This window comes from Mustela lutreola, chromosome 7 (assembly GCF_030435805.1).
Source record: "Mustela lutreola isolate mMusLut2 chromosome 7, mMusLut2.pri, whole genome shotgun sequence".
Lineage (NCBI taxonomy): Eukaryota > Metazoa > Chordata > Mammalia > Carnivora > Mustelidae > Mustela > Mustela lutreola.
In genome coordinates, this window is record NC_081296.1 from 12,464,701 (window position 1) to 12,488,256 (window position 23,556).

A 23,556-nucleotide genomic window follows, 5' to 3' on the forward strand; every position below is an offset into this window, starting at 1 on the left:
ATTTGACAGACAGAGATCACAAGCAGGCAGAGAGGCAGGCAGAGTGGGGGGAGGCGGGGAGGGAGCAGGTTCCTTGCTGAGCAGAGAGCCCGATGCAGGGCTTGATCCCAGGACCCTGAGCCGAAGGCAGAGGCTTGACCCACTGAGCTACCCAGGCGCCCCTCGTACCTGCTTCCTTTAACAGTCTTGGCAACTCACTGATGTGAGCAGAATGCTTCTTTACATTCGTCCCTCAGCAGCATGCACCTCGTGACCGGTGCCGCACTGCCTTTCAGGTACCTGGTGGTGCAGGCTCTAGCCCACCAGGGAGGGAACAACTCCGCTGCAGAATGCGGATCTGGCACTTGCATCAATCAGGCTCCTGACCCCAGGTGCTGACTTCAAGGTAGGTCTATCGAGTTCCATGCGTGCGTTTCACCTTCCAATGTACATACACCTAACTTGTCCAGTTTTTTTGTTGTTCTTTTAATTATTTGTAACTTATGAACAATGAAACTGGCTTGTGGGGGTATACAGTCCTGTGAGTCTGAACACAAGCACAGATTGTTCTAACCACCACCACCAAGACATAAAGCTGTTCCAACATCCAAAAAGCTCCCACATGGCAGCCCCCTGCAGTCAGACCTCAGCCCCACTCCTAGTCCCTGCAAACTACTCATCTGTTTTCTGTTCCCATAGTTTTGCCCTTTTTAGACTACCACACAAGTAGAATCACACACTATGTACCTTTGGAAATGGACTTTACCCAGCAAAATGCATCCAGGCTGCTGCATTTGGACCCCCCAACAATTTGTCCCCTTTATTATTTTTCAATGTTATATCCCCCTTTTTCATGAGTGGTGTCCCCCATATGGACATATCATTACTGGTTTACATATTCACCCAATGACCGAGATCTGGGTTGTCTGCAGTTTTGAATGATTATAAATAACGCTGGTGTATGCATATCTGTACAAAGAGTTTCCGAGTAAATAGAAGTTTTCATTTCTCTAGAATAAACAGCCAAATGTGGAACTGCCGGGTCACATAGTAAATGTACACTTAACCTTGGAAGAAACTGCCGAACTGTGTTCACGCGCCTGTATCATTCTGCACTCCCACTAGCACTGTAGCAGGCACTTTTCTGCGGCCTTGCTAGCCCCTGGTATTTTTTATTTTACCCATTCTAACAGGTGGGCAACGGTACCTCACTGTGGTCTTTAACACACTTCCCTAACCATTCAAACTTGATTCAGCTTTTGCTAGTACCGCTTGAGCAATTTTGTGCAACAGAAACCGAAGAAGCACGTGGCAAAAGCTGGCCAGTTCCCTATGAAAGGCAGGGAGGCTAAGGCCCAGAGAGGGGAAGTGACAGGCCTGAAGTTTCAGACCTGTGCTCTTTCTAACAGCTCTTTTTAATCATGGTAACATGAACAAATAATCCCACTCCTGTGCCTTCTTTCAAGACAAAAACAAAACCATAAAAACACCATAAGCCCCGTAAATGACGAAGGTGACCCCATCTTGACATGGACGTGTACACAGCAACCAGAGTTCCCGCGGCCATAGCAATACAGAACAGGAGGGGCTTGCGGCATAAAGCCTCAACGGGAGGTTTCTGAAAAAGTGCTCTTGTCCTCAATGGTGGCAAATACTTTGATTTTTAGATCTTAGCAGTGGAGGGGCTCCTTGGTCTATATTAATTAGGTAGAGAAAAGGATAAATGCGTCCTTCCTTGATGGGACCTTAGAGTCCGCGTTTCCCTTTTTATTTCACTGAGGCAGGCAGCTTACCGCAGCCAGCCCCTGATGCTGAGGGACACCACTGCCGCCCCTGGCCACAGCTTTCAGAGGACCAAAGCTGGCAAATACCTCTGTAGCCTTCTTCCATGGGAGGAAGTCTGTGAGAGCAGGCGTGCTCCGTGCTCAGCACGCCCCTGACCCAGTCCCCTCTGGGTGTTCCTGCTCAGGATCTGCTCTCGGGCAGAGAGGGTGACTTCTGGCCTGCTCTCCCTATGGAGTACGATGATCAGAGCTGGGTGGCCACCGAAGGGCAGCGTCGTGACTGTCCAGCTCTTTCAGAGATAAAGCAGGAAGGGGAGCAAACCCTTCTGGCAGATGAAGCATCAGCAGCCCAACGAGCTGTCATCAGTAGCAAAGCAAACCTTCTGACCTCCATCTGCATAACTCCTAAACCTTTCCATTCGACTTGAACTCAGGAGGCAAAGAGCGTGTTACTTATTAGACCCCATGCATATACTCTTTCATTTAAATACAGTCATAAAACCATGACATCTAGTAGATACGCATCTGCTACACAAATGATTATGTAGGAAAACCCCTAAGAGGAACACATGGTTACTATGCCAGTGCTTTTTTTTTTTTTTTTTTTTTAAGTGGAACCCTTCCTTCCGTGAACTCTCACATGGAAAGCCAGTAGATAAAATAAGTGAAGAGTGAAATGGCTCTGTTAAAGAAGTGTGGGGTTTCACAGAGGCCAGGCAGCTCTGGTGCCCCCCTCCCACCTCAATCCCCCATCTTTTTGTTCCTCTAATTCCATGGAGTCTCTCAAAAACTTCAGAATACAATAATGAAAGCTCTTTGATAATGAAATACCAAAAGGATGACAAAAATTACTCTGCTACTGTCCTCACAAAGGACAGGCCACACTTCCTGTGCTTGGGAGGACACATGAGAACTGCAGACCCGCAGCCCAGTGCCGCGTGCGCCGCCCTCTGCTGCAAACAGCGGCCGCACACAGCCACACCAAGCTCCTGCTTGGGGCCTTTCACTGCAAGAACAGGTTTAACAGCTCCGAGAAGAGAAGGCGGCAAGGCCGCTCTACTCCAGTAACTGCGAGATCTACCCAGCTACTGTGAAAGGCGTGAGGACAATGATGGTACAGAAGCAGGCCCACTGAGAAATCAAAGTATTCTAAATTCAGTCTCTCTGCGGGTCATTAAGTGCTTACCCTGTAAAGTCTGATCCGTCCCCAACACGTTCCACTCTGCAGGCAGCTTCAGGTGTCTGAATGCCAGGGCGACCTTCTCGTCAAGGGAATTCACATCCCCAGATGGGGGTCCTGATCGGTCAAGAAAACGAGTGAAGTTCAGGGCCTGCTGATTCCCAGCACTGGTCGCGAGGAACTGGGCTGCATCATACGCCTCATCCTGGATGAACTGGAAGTCTTCTTCGGCCACCACAAACACGGGAAGGCCCTCCTTGGAAGCACAGAGCAGCACCTTCACGGTCTCACAGCAGTCATGGCCTAAACAAGACACAGAGAGCAAAGAAAACAGTGTTTGAGTCCTCCTGCCGGAAGAACAGTCTCCGAGTCCTCTGCTGGGAGGAGGCCAGTCTGAGTCCTCCCACTTAGGAGGAGGCCAGTCTCCGAGTCCTCCCGCTGGGAGGAGGCCAGTCTCCGAGTCCTCCCGCTAGGAGGAGGCCACTAGTAGGTCCTCTTTGCTCTTCTTGCACAATACACAAGTTCTCCTTCCTAAAAGAAAGTACTTCCTCTTCTCTGACAGCAATCCAAACTTCTTTACACTTATTTTCAGCTCTTTTTCTGAACTATTATTTGCAACTATGAATTAGTTCCCTTACTGCCAGTAAACAACTCTGTTCCCCAAATGTATCCCCTATAGCTAACGTCTGGCACCAAACAGTCTCTGAGATCCCAGGACATACTGAATTATGGCTGTTCAACTCGAACAGAGGAAAGAATGAAAGCTCAAGGATCTCGTCAGGCCTAGCAAGTCTGATACGACTGAACTGAGCCAGATCTGGAAACCTAACAGGAAGAAAGCCACGCAGACTGGTTAATATAGGAGGATTTTTACGGATTCCCCAGCACTGCCACAGTGCAACTGACCAAATGATGAAATATTTTGAAAAGTACAAAACTACCTGATTTTATTTCACTATTATTAGCAATTCAAGGCCTACAAAATGCACTCTGCTGTCAGATACATGTTCTTTCCTGTCATGTAATGACGTCAACAACATCGTCTGGTTCACAGGGATGACGCAAAGCTGCGGCCAGAAGCCCGGTTCAGGAGGGCAAGCATGCCGGAGATCAGTGCCCACCGTACAGACGGAGCAGACCCCATGAGCTGCCACATACACGCCGCCCCAGAGAGCGCCACTCGAGTAACATCCACACTGTTTCTGTGGAAAAGGCCTTCCTGGAGAATCAGACTCTGCTGGATTTTTAGCCTCACAGAGTTAAGTATGTACAACATGCAGAATATCGTCATTGAACACCCTGTTGTCCCTCAACTTCCCAACACTGATCTCAACAGGCTAGAAGTACGCCCCTAACATCATCATTCTTCTTCCAAAAAAATCTCTCTGGTGAGAAACGCAGAAAGGAAAATGGAGCCTGTCTTTCTGCTGTGTGAGTGATGCCACCTGGTGCTCTGGCCGATTCCCCGCAGGCCCTCACGCGCAGAGACTGCTTGTCCACAGTGGGGTGAGGCCGAGGGAGCCCTCTATAGGGCCACGGAGCTCACTTTCCCTACTGTGGCCAAAGGCCAGGAGAGGCTTCAGACGTGGACAGAACAGACGAAGCCTTCTGCTGCCTCTGAAAGAGAAAACTGTAATTGTTTTTCCCGTGTGAACAATGAGAATAATAAGTAAATTGATTTTCTGCATACGATTCTCCAGGGGCCTCTTTAAGCCCTTTACCCTGGTGACAAAAGAAATCTCTCACTGTTGTGTAATCTTAGGGTGGTTACAAGTATTTACTGACCAAGTGACTACCACGCTATCCGACATGTCATTTTCTCTGTACAAGAGATTGAGGAGGTAGGTACTGTCCTCATGCTGCAGATGACAAAACTGGGACTCCGAGAAGTAAGGTCACAAAGATACCATAAGAAGCAGAATCCATTATTTAAATTCAAGTCTGATGCCCAAGGTCGTGGCCTAGTGAATCATGATGCAAGAGTTCTGTCCCCGCCTGCAAGGAGCCTAATACCCGAACCGCAGGCCAGTACAACGACTGAGCAACAAGGACAGGTTCACTAACCACTGAGATCCGCTTCCACATGAACACATCACTCCACCACGTACATGTCCTGCCTTCCGAGTTGAATTCTTTCTATGAAGGCTGTAGGAGATAGAGCATCCCCTGCCTGGTGCGTGTCTGTACCCACACATGCTGATACCCACATACGTACTTCAACTCAATGCATGTGTTGAATTTATACATATAACATATGACATGAAATTAGGGGGAAAAAATTTCTGATTTTCCTTTGAAGGGAAGCCAGCCTAATTGTATAAAACAACAATGTCAATTAGAAACAAGTCAACAGATTCAGGTAGTAGGTTTAGAGATTCTTCTGGCAGAAAGTATTTCTTTTACACTGCTCTATAATGGGGTACCTGGGGGGCTCAGTCAGTTAAGCATCTGCTTTTGGCTCAAGTTACGATCCCAGGGCCCCGGGATGAAGCCCCGTGTCTCTCTCTCCCTCTGCACTCCCCACCCTCTGCTTGGGCATGCGCTCTCTCACTCTCTCTCAAATATATAAAATCTTTTTTTTTAAGGTTAAAATAAAAAAAACTGTTTTATAACATCCAATAGCTAGATAGGCACCAAGCCCAGGGCACTGGGAATACAAACGTGAGAGACTCAGCCCTCTGTTTCAGCCCTCCGGAGGTTTACAGTCTGTAAGGGGGAATCAAACAATTTGCAGAGAACTTCGAAGAAGTCAGAGTGGGATGGGCTCTAGAAGAAACACACAGTGCAACTGGTGGGAGAGATGCAGGACATTTCCCAGGTGAGTATGAGCAGGAAGACGTCACAAAGCAGGTGGCTGCTAAGAAGCAGCTTTCTGCAGGCACGCTGCTCCCAGCTCTGCAGCCCTCAGAACGCAGATGCACGGCACCTACCTTACATAACACACACACACATCATAACGCACGGTGTGCTGGCTCTACTCGCTGTGCTTTCCAAGTAGCCATTCATGTACTCCTCATAGCAACTCTATGCGGCAGACACTATTATTATACCATTCACCAGATGCAGAGACCAACGCACAGAAGTACTAAGTCATTTGCCCACAGAGATGAAGCTCCTGGGTGGCAGAATCAGAACTTGAGCCGGCTTCCTTGCTCTTGAGGCTGCCCCTTCTCTCAAGATTTATGGGTACAAGAGGAAACAAGGGGACAGTGGAAGAATCAACAGGGAAGCAATAAACACACCATGCTCAAACCCTGGCTGGAAACTCTGATGCTGTGCGACCCCAGATTACCTCTGCTTCCGTGGGCCTCGACTTCCTCATTCACTGCATGAGGGCGCAGCCCCTAGGAGCCCCAGCATTTCTCCGGAGGTCAAAGCCTGTGGGCATCAGTAGGCAGAAGCTGGACAGGGAGAGAACATTAACAAGAGATTCCAAGAATAGAGAACAGTTTGAAGAGCCCAAACGTGGAAGCAGAAGGTAAGTTCAAGGGATGGAAAGGACAGTTTCGGGAGGATACTAACTTGGTTATACCTGGATGCTTAGGGACAGCAGAGACCTGGGTCCAAAACAATTTCCCTTACTTCTCAGCTACGTGGCCCGAGGTAAATGAGAACACCTCTCTGTTGCATCTAGACAGTCTCCAGGTCTTACACGGAAAGAGCAGAATTAGAAGAGTCTTCTCAAACTCTTTAATACCATCACCCAAAACAACATCACCTAGCCTCAATTCATTGCCTATGAAATCAGACAGATAGGTGTAACAATAGGTATTTCAGTTGGAAGAATTACTTTAAAGTAAGAACGGTTCATGAATCTGACAATTACAGCACAGCATTACAAGCCTCAAGCCTGTGCAAAGGTGAGAAACCCAAAAGCTTGAACCAGAAAGGGAGTCCCAATGCCACTAATGGCATCCATCACCCTATAAACACCTAAATACCATCCGCCACCCTCTAAGAGCTCCTTCTATATAGACAGAGTTCATCCCATATTCCAGATCTTCAATTTCATGTCTCTCTTTCTCTCCACCCCACCTCCCCCCACACGGTGCACTGAGTGCAGAAAAGCCACTGTGAAGCAACACCACCTTATTCAAAACTGCCAAGTGTAGAAGTGTCTGCAAAGAACCCCATCCAGCTAGGAAAGGGTGAAGACAGACAGAGGGGACAGACACAGATGGTGGTTCACGCACACGCACGTGTGTTTATCGGCAGCCTATGCGTGCCTGGCTCTTCCCGCTGCGTCAGCAGAAGTAATCGGTGAGCAGACAGATGTGGACGGTGGCGGTGGTTGGGTGAACTACTGTCAGCTCGTCTGTGTACACACTTCTGTGTAAAATGAAACTACGTATCAGAGGAGGACGAATGTCAGGAAAGGCCAGGAAGCAGAAACCCAGGAGCAGAGATCCGACTGTTGGCCCCGTGTTCTTCCCTATGGACATGAACTCACAATCTGAATGTGAGTAAAATGTGCCGTCAATCTGGAATGTGTTTGGTATGATTATAGGCTCCTTTTTCAAAAGAAACTGAGGAGTAAAAGAGGAATGGGGGGCTGTGGGTGTCCTGGACCGGCCTTTAATATTAAAAACTGAGAGTCCACCGGGAGAGGGACCGCCGCTCTCAACCACAGCGCTGGCCCCGGCGTCCGGAAACAGCACCCGAGCCTGCAGGCACTACTCTGTCCCACTGGGGTTTTCTATTATGCTCGACTGGGTCTCAAGACTATTTTTTAATCCCTATGACCTTTTAGATAAAGCATTTAGGGGGGAAAACCCTTTGTTAAAAAACAAAGCTATGTAATATGGACCCAGTAATAAAACCCGCTGCATAAAACGTCCTGTTGCCATAAACTCGCCCTAGAGACAGGACTCTCTCCCGGGGCCATCACACACAGAATGCAGGGTATTAAGGATGCCCACATGTATACCAAAAAGACACAGAAACCACATCCGATTTGCTATCATCGCCACAGTCGACCTCTCTTTACACAAAAACTGCGGCAGAAAGAGGAGCAGCAGGTTCCGGCCGGGGGCACGGTGCTTCTTCCACCCAAGAAGGAAAAGTAAGAATCCCAAGGCTATCTAGAAAAGGAAGGTCTGAAAAATTTACTGAGCTTCTTCTGAGGGAAGCAGCTCCAGAGAATTTAAAGAAGGGAAGAAGACAGAGAAATTGGTAAAGAAATAAGCCTAAGCGTCAATTCCATCTTTTAAACCGCCTTCTCAGTACCCCCGCGACCAGGCCCGGTTCTTTCTTCTACATCAGAAATCCACAGTAACTACTGGGGTGCGGGAGATCTTTCCCTGACCGACTGAGGGGTCCTGAGGTTTGCTGGCAACAAGCGGAGGAGTCAGACAACACCGGCTGGAGTCTTCACCGTCCGCTGCGCCCAGAATAGGTCATCCTGAACAAGTCACTCCACCCTGGAGCCCAATGCCACCCGCCATCCCGACTGTGAGAAACCATCAGAGAAACCATCAGAGATGGCCATGCACAAAGCACCGCGCCCGAGAGAGGCACCAAAGACTGGTCGTTATCATCATCATCATTATTTAGCTATTACAGTGTTCTGCTGAGGGGCGCCTGGGTGGCTCAGTCAGTTACACGTTCAACTCTTGATCTGGGCTCAGGCCATGATCTCGGGGTTGTGAGACGGAGCCCTGCGTCCGGCTCTGCGCTGAGCATGGAACCTGTGAAGATTCTCTCTCCCTCTGACCTTCCCGCTTCTACTGCTCTAAAACTAAACTAAAATGAAAAAAATTTTAAATGTTCCTGTTTAGGTCACTCATGGAAAAGAGATTCATGAAATTCTACAAAGAGCTTCTGCCACAGGACCCAGGAGCTAAAAGTTGCCTTTGGCACTACTGAAAACATAAAAGGGGGGGGGGGGGTCCAGAATAAACAAAAACAAAAAGCACCTAGCGGAGGGGAGCCTGGGTGGCTCAGTCATTAAGCATCTGCCTGATCCCAGGGCCCAGGGATGGAGCCTGTGTTGGGCTCTCTACTCAGCAGGGAGCCTGCCTCTCCCTCTCCCTCCCACTGTTCCTGGCTTGTGCTCTCTCTCTGTCAAATAAATAAATAAAATCTTAAAAGAAGAAGAAGACCACCACCTAGCTGAGAAGCAACAATGTCAATTAACTGCTACTGCTCCTCTTAAAAGCACTGAATTCCAACCTTTTTTAAGCTGGTGGGTCAGGAGGTACATGTGCTCATGCGGCTGGAGAGCGTCTCCGCAGGCTCCTTATCAACGTATGAAGCACTGTACCCATGGAAACGAAATAGTGCTACAGATAAACAAGTGTGCTGGAGCATGACCCAAGAATTACTTCATTTCCTATTAAGCTAAAAGTGGCACACATCCCATCCGGGCCTTCTCTTTTGAGAATCAAACAATTGGGACTTTGTCTGACCAACTATCCAGAGAGGAATGCTGAAAGTGCTTGCTGGACCAGCCCAGCCCAGCCCAGCCCCACTCAGAGCATGGTCTCCCCCCCCCCTTTTTTTTTTTAAGATTTATTCATTAGAGAGAGAGAGACAGAGAAAGTGTGTGTGTGTGTGTGTGTGTGTGTGTGTGCGCGCGCGCGGCGCGCGCGCATGGGGAGGGAGGGAAAGAGGGAGGGCGAAGGGGTAAGGGGGCAGAGAGAGAATCTCAAGCTGACATTCTCCGTTGAGCTCAGAGCCTCACAGAGCTTCGTCCTACGATCCCGAGATCATGACCTGAGCTGAAACCAAGAGCTAGACGTTCCACCGATGATGCCACCCAGGCGGCCCCACTCCTGTTCTAAGAGAAAGGCTGTGGTAAGGAGTCAACGGTGGAAAACACGGAAACACCGTCTTTTAGTTTTTCAGTCTGGCATCCAAGTACCTGAGAAGTGGCGATACAGGGTTCAAGGAAATGTCCAGGTGCAGAAAGCACCTACTGTTCATTTTGGGTGGTCTGGTGGCAGATGTGCAAATTTCATATGTATGTAAAATGTCTCTGTGTAAAAGTATTTAAGCAGAATGGGACAAAAAAACAGTAGGCACAGGAATTTCATCATGTATATTTTTTGTGGGAAAAGGGCTTGTTAATACAGAACACGGTGTGCCGTACTTCAGTCTATTACTGTAAGGCAGTGTTCCTCAGTATTTTAATCACTGTCACCCCCCAAGGAGTCTTCCTAGACATTTTTCTGTATTCACCCCCCATCTAATGAAACTTTCATGCTACAGATTTAGCACATATTTGTACATGTGTCTCTGCTTACAGAGAGAGAGAGAAAGATTTTCTGCTCCCACGAGCCAATTTTCACTCCTCTGGCAGGACCACTGCCTCCACTACAATGTGTGTGGCTCAGAGTCCAGGCTCAGACCCTCAGCTCCAAGTACACACCGTCCACATAAGCATGGCAGCTGGGACAGTACACAGCAGACGGTTTTTCCCTTCAACAAGTCCCCAGTTTGTTTTTCCAGCATAGCAACTATATATACTGACTAGCACTGGGACAGTAACTGAAGATTTTTTAAAAATCTGTAATCCTACCTGTCTAGGGATAGCCTTATAGCAGGAGTGTTTTAGAATAGGGAAGACTGTTAGGAAGTGTCCACCACAAAAGTAACGATTCATTTGCCACAGAGCGGGGTCCAGCACTCTGCGATTAGGCCAGTTTAAAGTCAACAACTTCTTTTCGAATGTGTAATTCAATCTGGCAACCTTGGACATCAGCTATTAAGAGACAGGTCTAGGTTCACAAGAAGTGAGAGCTACATCGTGATCTACCTGTAGAGCTAGTTACTGGGACCTGGGCTGTGAGCACTGAGCTTTAATAAGCCCGAAAGGAATTCTGATCACAGCAATTGTTTTTTCTTTTTTAAATGACAAATCTACTATATATAGTACCTTCCCTCTGATGAGTGAGAAAGAAAAACATAAGAGCTGGGTCAAATTTTAGGTCAATGTATCTTTGTAGTTTTCCTGTCCAACAAGAACCTGTGCTATAAATTCTTAAGTAACACATGCTGGGAAAAGAGAGATCCTGCACTAAATCCTTGCATAAAAACAGTGTGCGGCGTCCACTGAACATTCTGTCTCATTTCCATTCTGAAATCATTGTTTGCTGGGGCTAAATTCACATTTAGCTAATAAAAATGAACATAATAAGGCAGGACTCCATATCCCTCAAGAATTATCTTCCAAGGATACTCAGACTTCTTTACATTACTTACCAGACCCCCACAAGTCTTTTAAAGAAAAATCTCAGCTTTATCTCTAAAGGAAACTCACTGTTTAGTTAAGATGAGATTTGCAGTCAGATTTGTTTCATACAAAGAGAAAAGAATGGAGGTATTTTCCTCCACTAAAGGCCATACCTTTCGCCTTTAGAGATGGATATCCACTTTAGGCGGTATTTCAGAGCACATTATATTCTTAACCAGAAAATGCATCAATAAAATGAACTAACATTTTAATACATAGCTCGTCTGTCTGTGTCTCATGTTAATCAGAACCTGACAGCTTTATTTTCAGAAGAGAGGACATTGTTTTCGTTTTCAAAATGTTTTTTATTAAAAATTACTTTGTAAAGCACCCAAACAATTTAAAGGCAAATAAAGCAGAAACCAAAGTCTCCACCTAACTGCCCCCTAAGATGCTTTTATTGGCCTTACTTTATTAAAAAGGGGGAATGATATCATGTCTACAGCTTTTTGATGGTGGTAAGGCAAGAAGATTATTTATAAAAAAGCCTTTACAATTTATAATTAGACACACACAATTCATTAAAAACATCTCATTAAGGAAGAAAGGGAGAAAATAGAAAAAAATAATCTTCATATCCGAAGTTAAAACATTTAAAGGACACAATTTAGAAATGTTCCTTTCTCTCTTCCACCCCTAATAATAAAAGGTTAAAGACTAACATCAAGAAGTAGTTGCCTTTTGAAGGTCAATCAATCATCTGGTTTTAGTAAAAAGTAAAATGTTACAAAACACTGACAGTGAAACATGCAGAGAACTCAAAGAAAAAATGAGAGCCAGCAATGTGGATGAAACATGACATTAAAACCAAGAACAAGACACAAAGCTTTTTTTCTTTCCGGAGTCAACCCAAATGACTAGGACTGGCCGAGCTCATCCCACTCGTGAGCAGAGAGGGTGCACTGACATTGCTCCCAGAAGCAGCTGCTGCAAACAGACTGCGCACACTTATCCGGGACTGGGATGCACCAAGCAAGCACAGACTTTCAATCAAGAATCTTGACTAATCTGACACTGCCCACAGCAGACAGGAAATCCAAGGCTATCAATGCAGCTAACTGACGCAAATCATCATAGGTAGCTCTGGCAAGAGAACACAGGCTCCCACCCCCAAGGAAGAATTCAATTCAAGAAGCCAGAGCAAACTCCTTTTGCATTTTTTCAAAAGAAAGGGCGTGTGTGTGTACAGGCACCCACCCATGTGTACACAACCTTTCAAGAAGAATGGCTTCCAAGAACCAAGGTGCATTCAGATCAAGTAGAAACGCTCTTCCATCCAATGGCAGGGATTCCTAGGACAGCCTTCTTAGCACACACCAACAAAACAGTAGTCTATGCCCTCATGAAGCTGACTTTAGTAGAGGCACACAGAAAACAAAAAGATCAATAGAAGATATAACGTGTTAGAAGTGTGTAAGTGCAGTGCAGAAAAATAAATCAGAGAAGGGCAAGAAGGAATACAGACAGGAGGCCATTGTGTATTTTTTTTTTAATAGTTTCCACACCCAACATGGAGGCCAATGGGGGGCCTGAACTCATGACCCGGAGATCAAGAGGCAATGCTTAATCAAATGAGCCACCAAGGCGCCCTTTGAAGGCTGTTGTGTATTTTTACAAGGTGGACAGGGAAGGCATGAGAAGGAGACAGCTCAGTGACGAGCGGAAGGAAGGGAAGCAACGAGTCTAAGATGTCCCTAAAAACAGATTAAGGCAGCTTAATTCTAGACTAAAATATTTAACTCCATGATATCAACAAGAAATTCAAAATCAACTCAATGCCCTCAACACCCCTATCCCTACACCTCCACACATGACTACGGCAGATGCGGCATCTTAACAAGACCCGTGAGTGGAAAGATCTCACACAACGGGGAGCGCTCAGGATCCCTTCCGCTTGAACAGTTCACAGAGCTCCTACCTCACCAGCGAGGACCTTGCCACTGCCCTGCATCCATATCAAAGGTTCACATGTGACAGTCTGGCTCTACATTCCATCTGGCCTGCTTGTACAGGAGGGTCTTACAGGGACTCCAAGACTCTGTCACCTCTGCTGCGATCAAGCACCTCCTACCACCAGCCCAAATGAACACGAAGGAGGAGCAGTCTATGCAGGCTAAGTGGGGTGAGAAGGAGACGGGTTGCTGGGCCCTGTAAGCATGACAGGGGACACGGGAGGTGCGAGAGATCATAATTTAAAGGGGGGGTAGCTGATCAGCGGAAAATGGAGAATGCAGGTACTAGGACTCCAGGCCCCACGCTAATGGGTCAGGGATGTTTCTGCTAACTTTCTGCTAACTTCCAAGTTAGCAGAAAGCAGCACAGTACCATATCCATTCTGGTTTGCTGGGGCCAGCAGGGTAAGGGTCCTCGGAGTAAGTACAGAAGGACACCCGGAGATGGGTGTGACTGGGAAGGAGGGGTGCAGAGACCCATAAAAAGGTTTGGAACCAAAGGCAAGGGAAGAGATGGGAACTAGAGTTCAAAAAGGTAGGCTGGAGCTCAGAAAGGGTCTGGAACAAACTAGGAGCCCCAGGCCGTCACACAGGTACAGCAGGCTTGTAAAGCCAAGGAAAGGAACTGTCTGCCACCCATCCTCATCGCAAGGCCTTGCCAGCGAAGGGACCAGGGCTGCCGGGCAGATCCCTCTCCACGGGGCCGGACTCTGCCAGTACTTGTGACTGAGCACTGCAACCAGGGAACAGGGCAACACCCCTGCCACAGCTGTCCTCTCCCTCAGCGCTCCGTGCACCCTCCACATCCACCTCCATGCTTTCTCACACATGCGCACACGCAGTCATGAACACCCCCTCACGCACCACCCCCTAACTTTAACTCCTGCCTGTTTCTGACTCAGGAAGGAGTAAGTTTATAAAAATTACCACCGCTCCTTTCCCGGTAAGAGTTCAGCCAGGCACCGCTGACTCGACCCCCTGCGGAGCTGTCTCTCACCATTACCCACACAGGACAGAGGTTTTGCAAGGGTGATACTGGATGGCACCTGTTCCAGGGCAGGCCTCAAGTTCCAGATAAGCCTTTCTGACATGATAAACATCACAGGAAACGAGATGATTGGAGTTTTAAGCTACAAAGGAGGATATTTAATACGCTTTAGAAAGAAATCAGTATCTAACCTGAACTCCAGGTGAATTTCCAATCCCTAAAGCTTTGTTGGGGGGCTAGGGGAGAAAGGGTGGGGGTAAGATGTTCATAGGAATTGTCAAAAATCTTTAAATCCTATATTTTTTAATGTCATTTTTGCCAAACAGGAGGATAAATACAGCTTTCAACTAATCGTTAAATCCCAGTCCCTGAGTGCAGAAAAATTTCCAGGAGCTGGTGGTATCCGACATGAAATTCTTTTGTATCAACTGGCACAGCAATCTGAACCAATACTAGCAAGACTAGATATTACAAGTGCTTCATAAACTAATAATTTTTCACACGGTCTATTCAACACAGTGGAATCAGTGTTCTGTAAAAACACTGGTAAAAGGAAATGGTTTAGTAAGAAGTAAATCCACTGTGTTCTCTAAAGGAAAACAGTTAACTCAGCACTTTTTAGGCGCTCCCCCTAAGTTCACCCTACTTTGTATCCTGATGAAAACTGGTCAACTGTTAACTTCGAAGCCAGATCAATGAAGGAAAGCAGCTCACCTCCAAACACAAATCAATACACCTTCAGGTGCTGGGACAGACAGGTCAAGGGATAGCCATTATCTTGGGAGCCATTTCTCGTGGACGTAGCAATGATTTCATGACTTTTGTAAAGCATTTTTAATAACTACCTATCTTCCCCTTTTAATTGTTAAACCATAATTACAATAGTGATTAAGTACTCATTAACTGTGTTTTACCTTTACTTTTGCCACTATGATATGCAGAATTCAAATCTGCAGTCGCACCATGGGAACCACAGTAGAACGTGTATCTTCCACCTGTTTTAGTTCTCCCCAAATCTCAACGTTCTCATAAATTAATATTTTTGCCGATCCTGATTTTTATTAATATTTTTGTTGATCCTGATTTTTACTTTTAAACTTATGACACCATTTTATTTCACTAATTTCTAGTGAGGCTCAGATTTTTGTGGAACAAGCAAATATAAACAGAATGCTTTATTCTAATGCATTGTTAACGTAAAGATTTGACAAGAATTCTATCGCCCTGATTCATTCTTCTCACTCCACATTGACCACACAGAATAAAAGTGTGCATGAACCAGGAAAGGCCAGTGAAGACTCCGCCCAACACTTACCAGGAGCAATGGTCTCCAGCGTATCAGCGCTGACCTTCCGAGTACTTGTGCAGTGACGGAGGGTGGAACCCGAAAATACCAAGTAAAAAACTACATCATCTTCAACTTTGTCCTCTTCAGCCAGCAACACGGTAACCACACAATCGCCCTTGGAAAGGAAAGAGAGAGTCAGGTTCCCCTTGAAAGTCCATCTTCACGAAACTTTAAATTCAAGAAAAAAATCAAATGTCTCATCCAAACTGGGTCCCATTCGAGGAGGTTATACAAATATAAACCCTGAGCACTTACATGCCAGGAAGTACTGTAGGCACTGAGAATACAAAATGATCTGAAAATAAGATCTCTGTAGTCCTTAAAGCTTAGGGTTTTAGTGGAGGTGGCTGGACAAATGAGTAAACTAAGAAGGTAATAGTTGGTCTGGATATTTACTTGACGAACAGGTAAAAAAGAAATCCAAAAGAATCCAAAAATAAGGCCAAGAGGATGGTGGAGGCATATTAAACAGTTAGTTACATCCTTACAGCCTGAACGTGCCCTTGAGCCGTGTTCCAGTGGTGGTAATAACTCTCAGTCCGACATCCTACAAATCGCTGCCAAATCCCCCTATTCTCCAACAAGGAGAGTCTCCGATGAGCTAGCCCGGAAGTGGCAGGGTGCAAAGAGCATACACTTGGGCTCCAGTCAAACCTACAAAGACTTCACTTAAATGCTCTAAACCCCACTGTCCCTGACTATATTAATGGAGACAATACCTCCTCTTCCTGCAGCTAATATATGAACACTCTTGGAACACATTCAGCTCTCAGTCTATGATAATATTCTTACTCTACAAGGACAGGACAATCACTTTTCCGGTTATGTGTTTCCTGACCCTCTGGAATCCCTACTCTTCTTTAGCTACCTCTCCATCAAATCCTGGAATTAGACAAAAACCTTGTATCAGTACCTTTGTCCATGACTTTGCAACTGCTGAGATGATAACTGTTGTTAATTCGCAAATATTCTTTCTAGTTTTTACACGTTCTTTCTTTTTTTGAGGTTAGTGTCTAAATTAAATATATTCTACAAAATACAGACCTAACTACTACTCTCTCAATCATAAACATTAGACAATTCATGTTGGCACCATAAACAAAAGATTTTAAAAGCACCAGGTTTAGTAACATCTAAATCTTAATAATGCACTATTTAAAAAAAAGGAAAAAGAGAATAATGCACTATGGAAAAACCAATCTACAAAAAGCCAGGCTGCTTTAGCATTAAATAGGAGCAAGAAAGCTCCTTCCTTAGAGCTTTTTTTTTTTTTTCTTTTCCATTTTGGCAACAATGAAGCCTTTGAGAGAACCATGCCACCCTGTGGCCAAAATTTATTAGGCCCAGCAGCATTACAGAGCAGCAGGTAATATTTTTATTCAACACTGAAAACCAAAAATCACAACATCAAACTTAAGCAATGGTCCAAAACGTGGATTCTGGAAACAGAGTTCAAAGTATTTCCCAAAGTCCCAAATGCCCATCTCTTCACTGATTCCCAGTGCTTTGTGCAGTGCCCTGTACATGGTAGGGGCCCACATCTGTTCAATGCAACAGATAAGAATTCAGAATGAGCTACAAATAAAGCTGTGACTTCCTGCAAATGCTGAACTGGAAAGTTCCAAAGCATCCTACCACAAGGAACAGCACAGTTGGTAAAACAGAATTATCACGGGCTGCAGTCACTCTTTTGAGAATTATAACTGAGACTCATGTGTAAGTCCCTATCTTGGAAACATTTTGAAAAGCTTAGGCTGGCAAAATATTTAATACCCTTTGTGATGATAAACCACAACCAGCTAAAATGTCTGCAGCACATGAGAAGAATAAATTTCTCAAGGTATGGAAATACCATTATAACATGAGGAGGGGAAAAAGGGTGTGAGAGAAAGCTCTAAAGTTTCATCCTTCAGAGCACAGGTTGGCAAACTAATCTGTGGGGGCAATCCAGCTCTCGGCCTGTTTGTGTATGGCTCAAAGCTAAGAAAGGTTTTTATACTTCTAAAGTGGTTTGGAAAAAAAAAAAAAAATCAAAAGACAAATATCTTTTAACCTGTGAAAATGACATGACATTTGAATTTCAGTGTCTGTACATAAAATCTTCTTGGAACCAGCCAGGCTCACTTGTTTATACGTGGTCCGTGGCTCCTTTTGCACTATAATAAGCCACAGCGGAGCTAAGCAGTTCCCACTGAGACCGTGTGCCCTGTCGGCCTGCATTACTCACAGTGTGGACTACTTCTACAGGGGGAAAAGAAAAGGAATTCTAAGACTGTGTTTCCTTTCTCAAGATCAGGGATTTCCTCTGAAGATGTGAGAACCAGTATCTTGCTAGAAGACTCTGTGCCCAAGATATTAAGTGGTATCTGGGGCCTTCTTTTAACTGAGGGCAGAAGAGGGGGTTATGGGACAATTTAAATCCTTTTAACAAAGCGTTAGACACCAACTTCTTTCTTCACTCCCAAGACAAAAGGAAATAAGCTTTAAACTGCTCACAAAGCTTCAACAGTTTTTTTAATGTTAAGTCAAACTACCCAAAATACTAAATAGATGGGAACACAGAAGCCTCGCTCACCTCAAAACTACTTGAAATTCAGATTAAAAAGGCACCTGGCACGAAAGTACCTTTTTTTCCCTGAAGGAGTGCCCTCTGCAAGTCCCTGGGAGCAAAGGATCCACACTCTCACCGCGCATCAGCTCCAAGACCCCGGTGTCCCCACACCAGTATGGGGCACCGAGAGGCCCTGCAGACACTCACAAGACTAAGCTAGAGCAGAGGTGACTGAAAAACAGATCTACGCAAGAGTTTTTGTTGAGGTGATTGCTGGAACCACACCTTCCCTGAGGAATATTCTGGTACATGATTTCCCTGCTCCTGGGAAGGACACATCCCATGGAATGAACACATAGGTCAATCTGGCTGCCCAGTTAATAAGTCTGTAGCACATCTAAAAAGACAATAGATGAACTATTAACAAGGGCAATTTTCCAGACACATTCTTGATTAAAGCCCCAGGAAGAGGCGCATCTGTATCTCCACTTCTCCAGTAAACTGAAGAGATATATCCTTGAACCTCACAGGATGGTCAGAGTCCTGATTATTTTTGCTGACAGATGACAATTTATAATGGCCCTATTTTGTAGGTATAGGGGATCCCCAAGATATGAATGCACTGTAGCCCTAAATGCCACAATAAGTAACTTACTTGCCACCCCAAAACCAGAATTTTATTTGTTCTTTAAATTTTATTTTTATTTAAATTCAGTTAGCCAATATATAGTACATCCTCATTAGTTTTTGATGTAATGTTCAATGTAATGTTCACTAGCTGCGTATAACACCCAGTGCTCATCACATCACATCACATGCTCTCCTTAATGCCCATCAGAAAAACAAAATTTTAAATGGCAGTTGTGGTCCCAATTCTCCCCTTCTTTAACTCATGTATATAGTAGATATATATATTAATGGTGCTATAATCACTTTCACATATTTATTAATGACAAAAACATAATTTTTGTTTCTCAGGTTTCTAACCTGGAATTCAAAGAACTGATCTTCCTTTTGTAGAACAAGGATTTTCTCTCCACGTGAGACCCAACATCTTGCCCAACATCATGCAGATTCTCCATGCCCCAAGATATGAGTTATGCCTGAGGTCTTCCTTAAACCAGGGACAGTATCTTGATCAGGGGAAAAAGGAATGGGCAACAGAAAAGCATCAGAGCGAAGGGAGAAAGTGAATTACAGTGTGGGAAAGGAACAAGGCCTTGGAAACAGGGAAGATGTTAGCTGAAGTTGAGGGGAATGAGACAGTAAGGAAGTTCTGTGGGAGGAGTGGTCAAAGAAGGGCCAGCACTGATGTCTCAGATGGCCAGACAGTGTCAGACATAAGGTTTCTGGCGGTGGACCCCATCAGCAGCAAGGTAACTGCCATGGTAAACTGGCGATGACTTGTACAGGCTCGTGAGAGCCCATGACTATATTTTTAGGAATTCTGCAAGCCACTTGTTAAACACAGCCATTATTAAAAAATTAACTAAGCGCAGAATTAAATAAATTATATAAACAACAGATTAATAAATACTTAAAACTCATCACTTTTTAATTATTTTATCACACTTCCCTGGTACCTAAAATCTCGAGGCTTACATCTATTTTCTCTGAAATTACAGCGATGGTGTGCACATTTCCCCCAGCACACACCCCTGTCCAGCCCTGCATTCAGTGATGTGGCACTGCCAGCCTAAAATCAATAATAGCAGTATTTACACCACTGAAATCAGCAAATGCTACAAATCAGGGTTTTTCTTTTTTCTTTTCAACCATCACATCATTGAGAATAGATTAGCAGAATGGGAGAGAGGGAAAGCGAGGGAATTTCCAAAGAGAAGGCAAGGATATGCCACGGCAGGCCCGATCTAGACAGATGACTGCTTATGAGAAGGAGAGTGGAGGACTGGCCATCCGGGAAAACCAGTGCCAAGTACAAAGCAACCCAGGCCCACAGATAACAATGCTGCCAGAATTCTGCTCAGGAAAGATCAGTATCATCACCACACCTTAAGTCAATCAATTTTCTAACTTTCAAATGTGGCTTTTAACTTATTAACATACTGCAGTGGGCAAAGGGATGGTCTCTGCCTGAATCACAGCATGGGACATTGCTTCCTGTTTACCCTCTTTGTTATGTTAAATTTTCGGCTGGAAGTGAGGACAATCATACTTACCCCAAAGGTTGTTTAAGAATTAAGTAACTGAGGGGCGCCTGGGTGGCTCAGTGGGTTAAGCCACTGCCTTCGGCTCAAGTCATGATCTCAGGGTCCTGGGATCGAGTCCCGCATCGGGCTCTCTGCTCAGCAGGGAGCCTGCTTCCCTCTCTCTCTCTCTCTCTACCTGCCTCTCCATCTACTTGTGATCTCTGTCAAATAAATAAATAAAATCTTAAAAAAAAAAAAAAAAAGAATTAAGTAACTGATAAAAGTGAAGCACCAGGGGGCCCCTGGGTGGCTCAGCTGCTTGAGCATCTGACTCTTGGTTTTGGATCAGGTCATGATCTCCGGGTCCTGAGAGCCCTATGTCAGGCTCTGTGCTCACTGTGGATCCGCCTGAGATCTGTCTACCTCTCCCTCCCCCTCTGCCCATCCCCGACACAGGCACACTCTTTCCCTCTCTCTCAAATAAACAAATCTTTAAAAAAAAAAAAAAAAAGAAAGTGAAATACCTACAGCACTGCATGGGACATATGTTCAATAAATAATTCTAATGACTGTAATGCAGATGTAACAGAAAACAGATGTGACATATAACAAGGTGACTACAGTTAATATACCGTATCATATATCTGTAAGTTGCAAACAGAGTAAATCTTAAAAGTTCTTATCACCAGAAAAAAATTGTAACTATATGTGGTGATGGATGTTAAGTAAACTCACGATAGTAATCGTTTTGTAACAGATACATATATTAAATCATTTGTACACCTAAAACTAATATATTTTATATCATTTCTATCTCAATAAAGAAATAATATTATTATTTGTCAGAATGTAACCCCCACCTTTTATATACATCATAATATCCCCTTAGTCTGGGATAGGAAGAAGCAGGTGCTCAAAACACACATTTGAAAAGAAAGAAAAACACCAAAATTTTAACAGCAGGTACCTACTCCTAGATGGTGGCTGAGGTCAATTTTAATGTACTTCACACTTACGTTTTTATATATATATATATATATATATTTTTTTTTTAAGATGTATTTGTGAGAGATAGAGTGCATGCACATGGGCAGACAGAAAATCTCCAGCAGACCCCCAACTAAGTGGGAGACCCAACATAGGGCTCAATCCCAAAACCCTGAGATCATAACATGAGCCAAAATCAAGAATCAGACACTTAACCAACTGAGCCACTCAGGCACCACTCTAGCATTTTCAAATACAGATGGTTTATTTTTAAAAGAAAAAAATCCTTGTTTTTTAAATAGTCTGCTTCCTTGTAAATTACAAAGGGAAAGCTAGAAACCTCTTAGATACCATCTGAATCAAGTGATCAAAAAAGGTAACATGATGAATAATGAAACAAACCAGCGCCCCACACCTGATGCCACCTGCTGAGGACAAACATCACTTGCAGCATCCCCAACAAAAATGCAATACCTCACTCTAGTCATAGGAAGACATCACACAGACCTAAGTTGAGAGGCCTTCCAAAAAAAAAAAAAAAAAAAACTGGCCAGTACTCTGCCAAAATGTTACTGAGGAGACACAAAGACTGAGGTACCACTCCAGATTAAAGAAACTTGCCCACTAATGCAACACATCATTCTGGGTTGGAAGCTGAGTGGTAAAACAAATTGCTATTAAGGATATTATTGCGACAACCCGCAACATTTGAGGGAGGCTTACAGATTTAACGTATCAATGTTAAAACTCCTGGTTTCCTGTCATTGTGCTGTGGTTCTAGAAGAGTATATCCTTGTTCTTAGGAAATACACAATGAAGTATCTGGAGTAAAGGAGCATGATGTCTGCAACTTTCAAAAAACAAGACAACAATTAAGCAAATATGGCAGGATATTACAGTGAATCTGGGTTTAATGTAAACTATTCTTATAATTTTTCTATAAATTTGAAATTATTTCAAAAAATAAAAAATTTCTAAGGGACAATTTCTCAAATAATTTATGTAAGCAAATACTCAAAGTTAAAAGGTGTAAAATTAAATTACATTTCTAAAGATGTTTTCTGCATCCTGCAGACATATGTATATGTATGTTTAGTAAAGATATTTCTATTTAGTACATTTATATATATATATATATATATATATAAGTATATTTATATTTAGTATATTTAGTAAAGATATTCAGGCTTCCAGAATTATGACTTGCAACAACAGTTGCCTTTTGTTTGAGAATCTTAAAGGAGTTTATAGGCCTTCCCAAATCGATTTCCCAGTTTGCCCGAATAACAAGATGTACACTTAATGTTCATATGGGGAAAGTGAGAGGAGGTAAGTAATGCAATGTAAATACTGAACATTCACGTACTATCTTTCCACAGGTGGCAAATGATTATAGTACCAAGGAAGTAATTTCTAAAGTGAGTCCTTGTACAATTCAGACACTTATTTGCATTCACGCCATTAGCTTCATTTTCTCCTTTAAAATAGGCAGTTGAGGGGCGCCTGGGTGGCTCAGTGGGTTAAAGCCTCTGCCTTCGGCTCAGGTCATGATCCCAGGGTCCTAGGATTGAGCCCCGCATCAGGCTCTCTGCTCAGTGGGGAGTCTGCTTCCTCCTCTCCCTCTGCCTGCTTCTCTGCCTACTTGTGATCTCTGTCTATCAAATAAATAAAAAAAATCTTAAAAAAAAATAAATAAATAAAATAGGCAGTTGATAAGCCACTTTGCCCAATCATTTCCTAAAGCAACCAAAGGTTTATAGTCACCTACAGTTTTTCCATAGTCTGAAATCAACAGTCTCTCCCTTGGAAAATCAAGCTGCTGGTCTTCAATTTCATTAAAGGCTCACACAACAGAGAGCCACCCAGGAGCAATGAGCTTTCTAATGCTCAGCTCTTGGTCACTAAACACCATTGTCTATTAAAATGAACCAAAGCTACTCCAAGAAAGGCTATTTCCAGGCCTATAGTCAGGGTATGTACAAGAGGATCCTGGAACATCTTGTTTTTGACAGAAAATAAGGAAGTGCTCAAAAAAGAAGAAGAAAAGAAACAAAGATGGGGACATGTTGCACACTGAAGTGGCTTCCTCTGGCCAAATCTGGGACAATTTGAAAACCAAAACAATGAAAAACAGTAACAAACTATAAATAATTAAGGAATGGGAAGTCCGGAGTCTATACTAGTATAGGTCAATGAATTAAACAGGGAAGGGAGAATTCCTGCAGATGACAGAATGAAAGGCTGACCAGTAGAGAGAGGGCTAGAGTGGGGAAGTAATCACTTTGCAACCATACTGGTAAAAATTGCTTCTAGCAAAAATGATCAATTATCAATCTACGGAGAAATTCTCAAGAGGAAGAAGATGTGTACATTGTCTACAAGGATCTCCCCATAGACTACTTAG

The 23,556-nt window shown here is 44.2% G+C and overlaps 1 protein-coding gene across 10 annotated transcripts in view; it reads right to left on the reverse strand.

Annotated features, from left to right (window-relative positions):
- AKAP13 (A-kinase anchoring protein 13) overlaps positions 1-23,556 on the reverse strand; it is a 324,413-nt gene that overhangs the window by 190,409 nt on the left and 110,448 nt on the right. For all 10 annotated transcript variants that reach the window (XM_059180056.1, XM_059180052.1, XM_059180055.1 and 7 more), the window contains exons 3-4: positions 15,432-15,579; positions 2,950-3,246 (exon numbers count right to left, since the gene is read on the reverse strand). In XM_059180056.1, the coding sequence (XP_059036039.1) occupies positions 2,950-3,246; positions 15,432-15,579 (445 nt within the window). The remainder of the gene's footprint in view (positions 1-2,949; positions 3,247-15,431; positions 15,580-23,556) is intronic.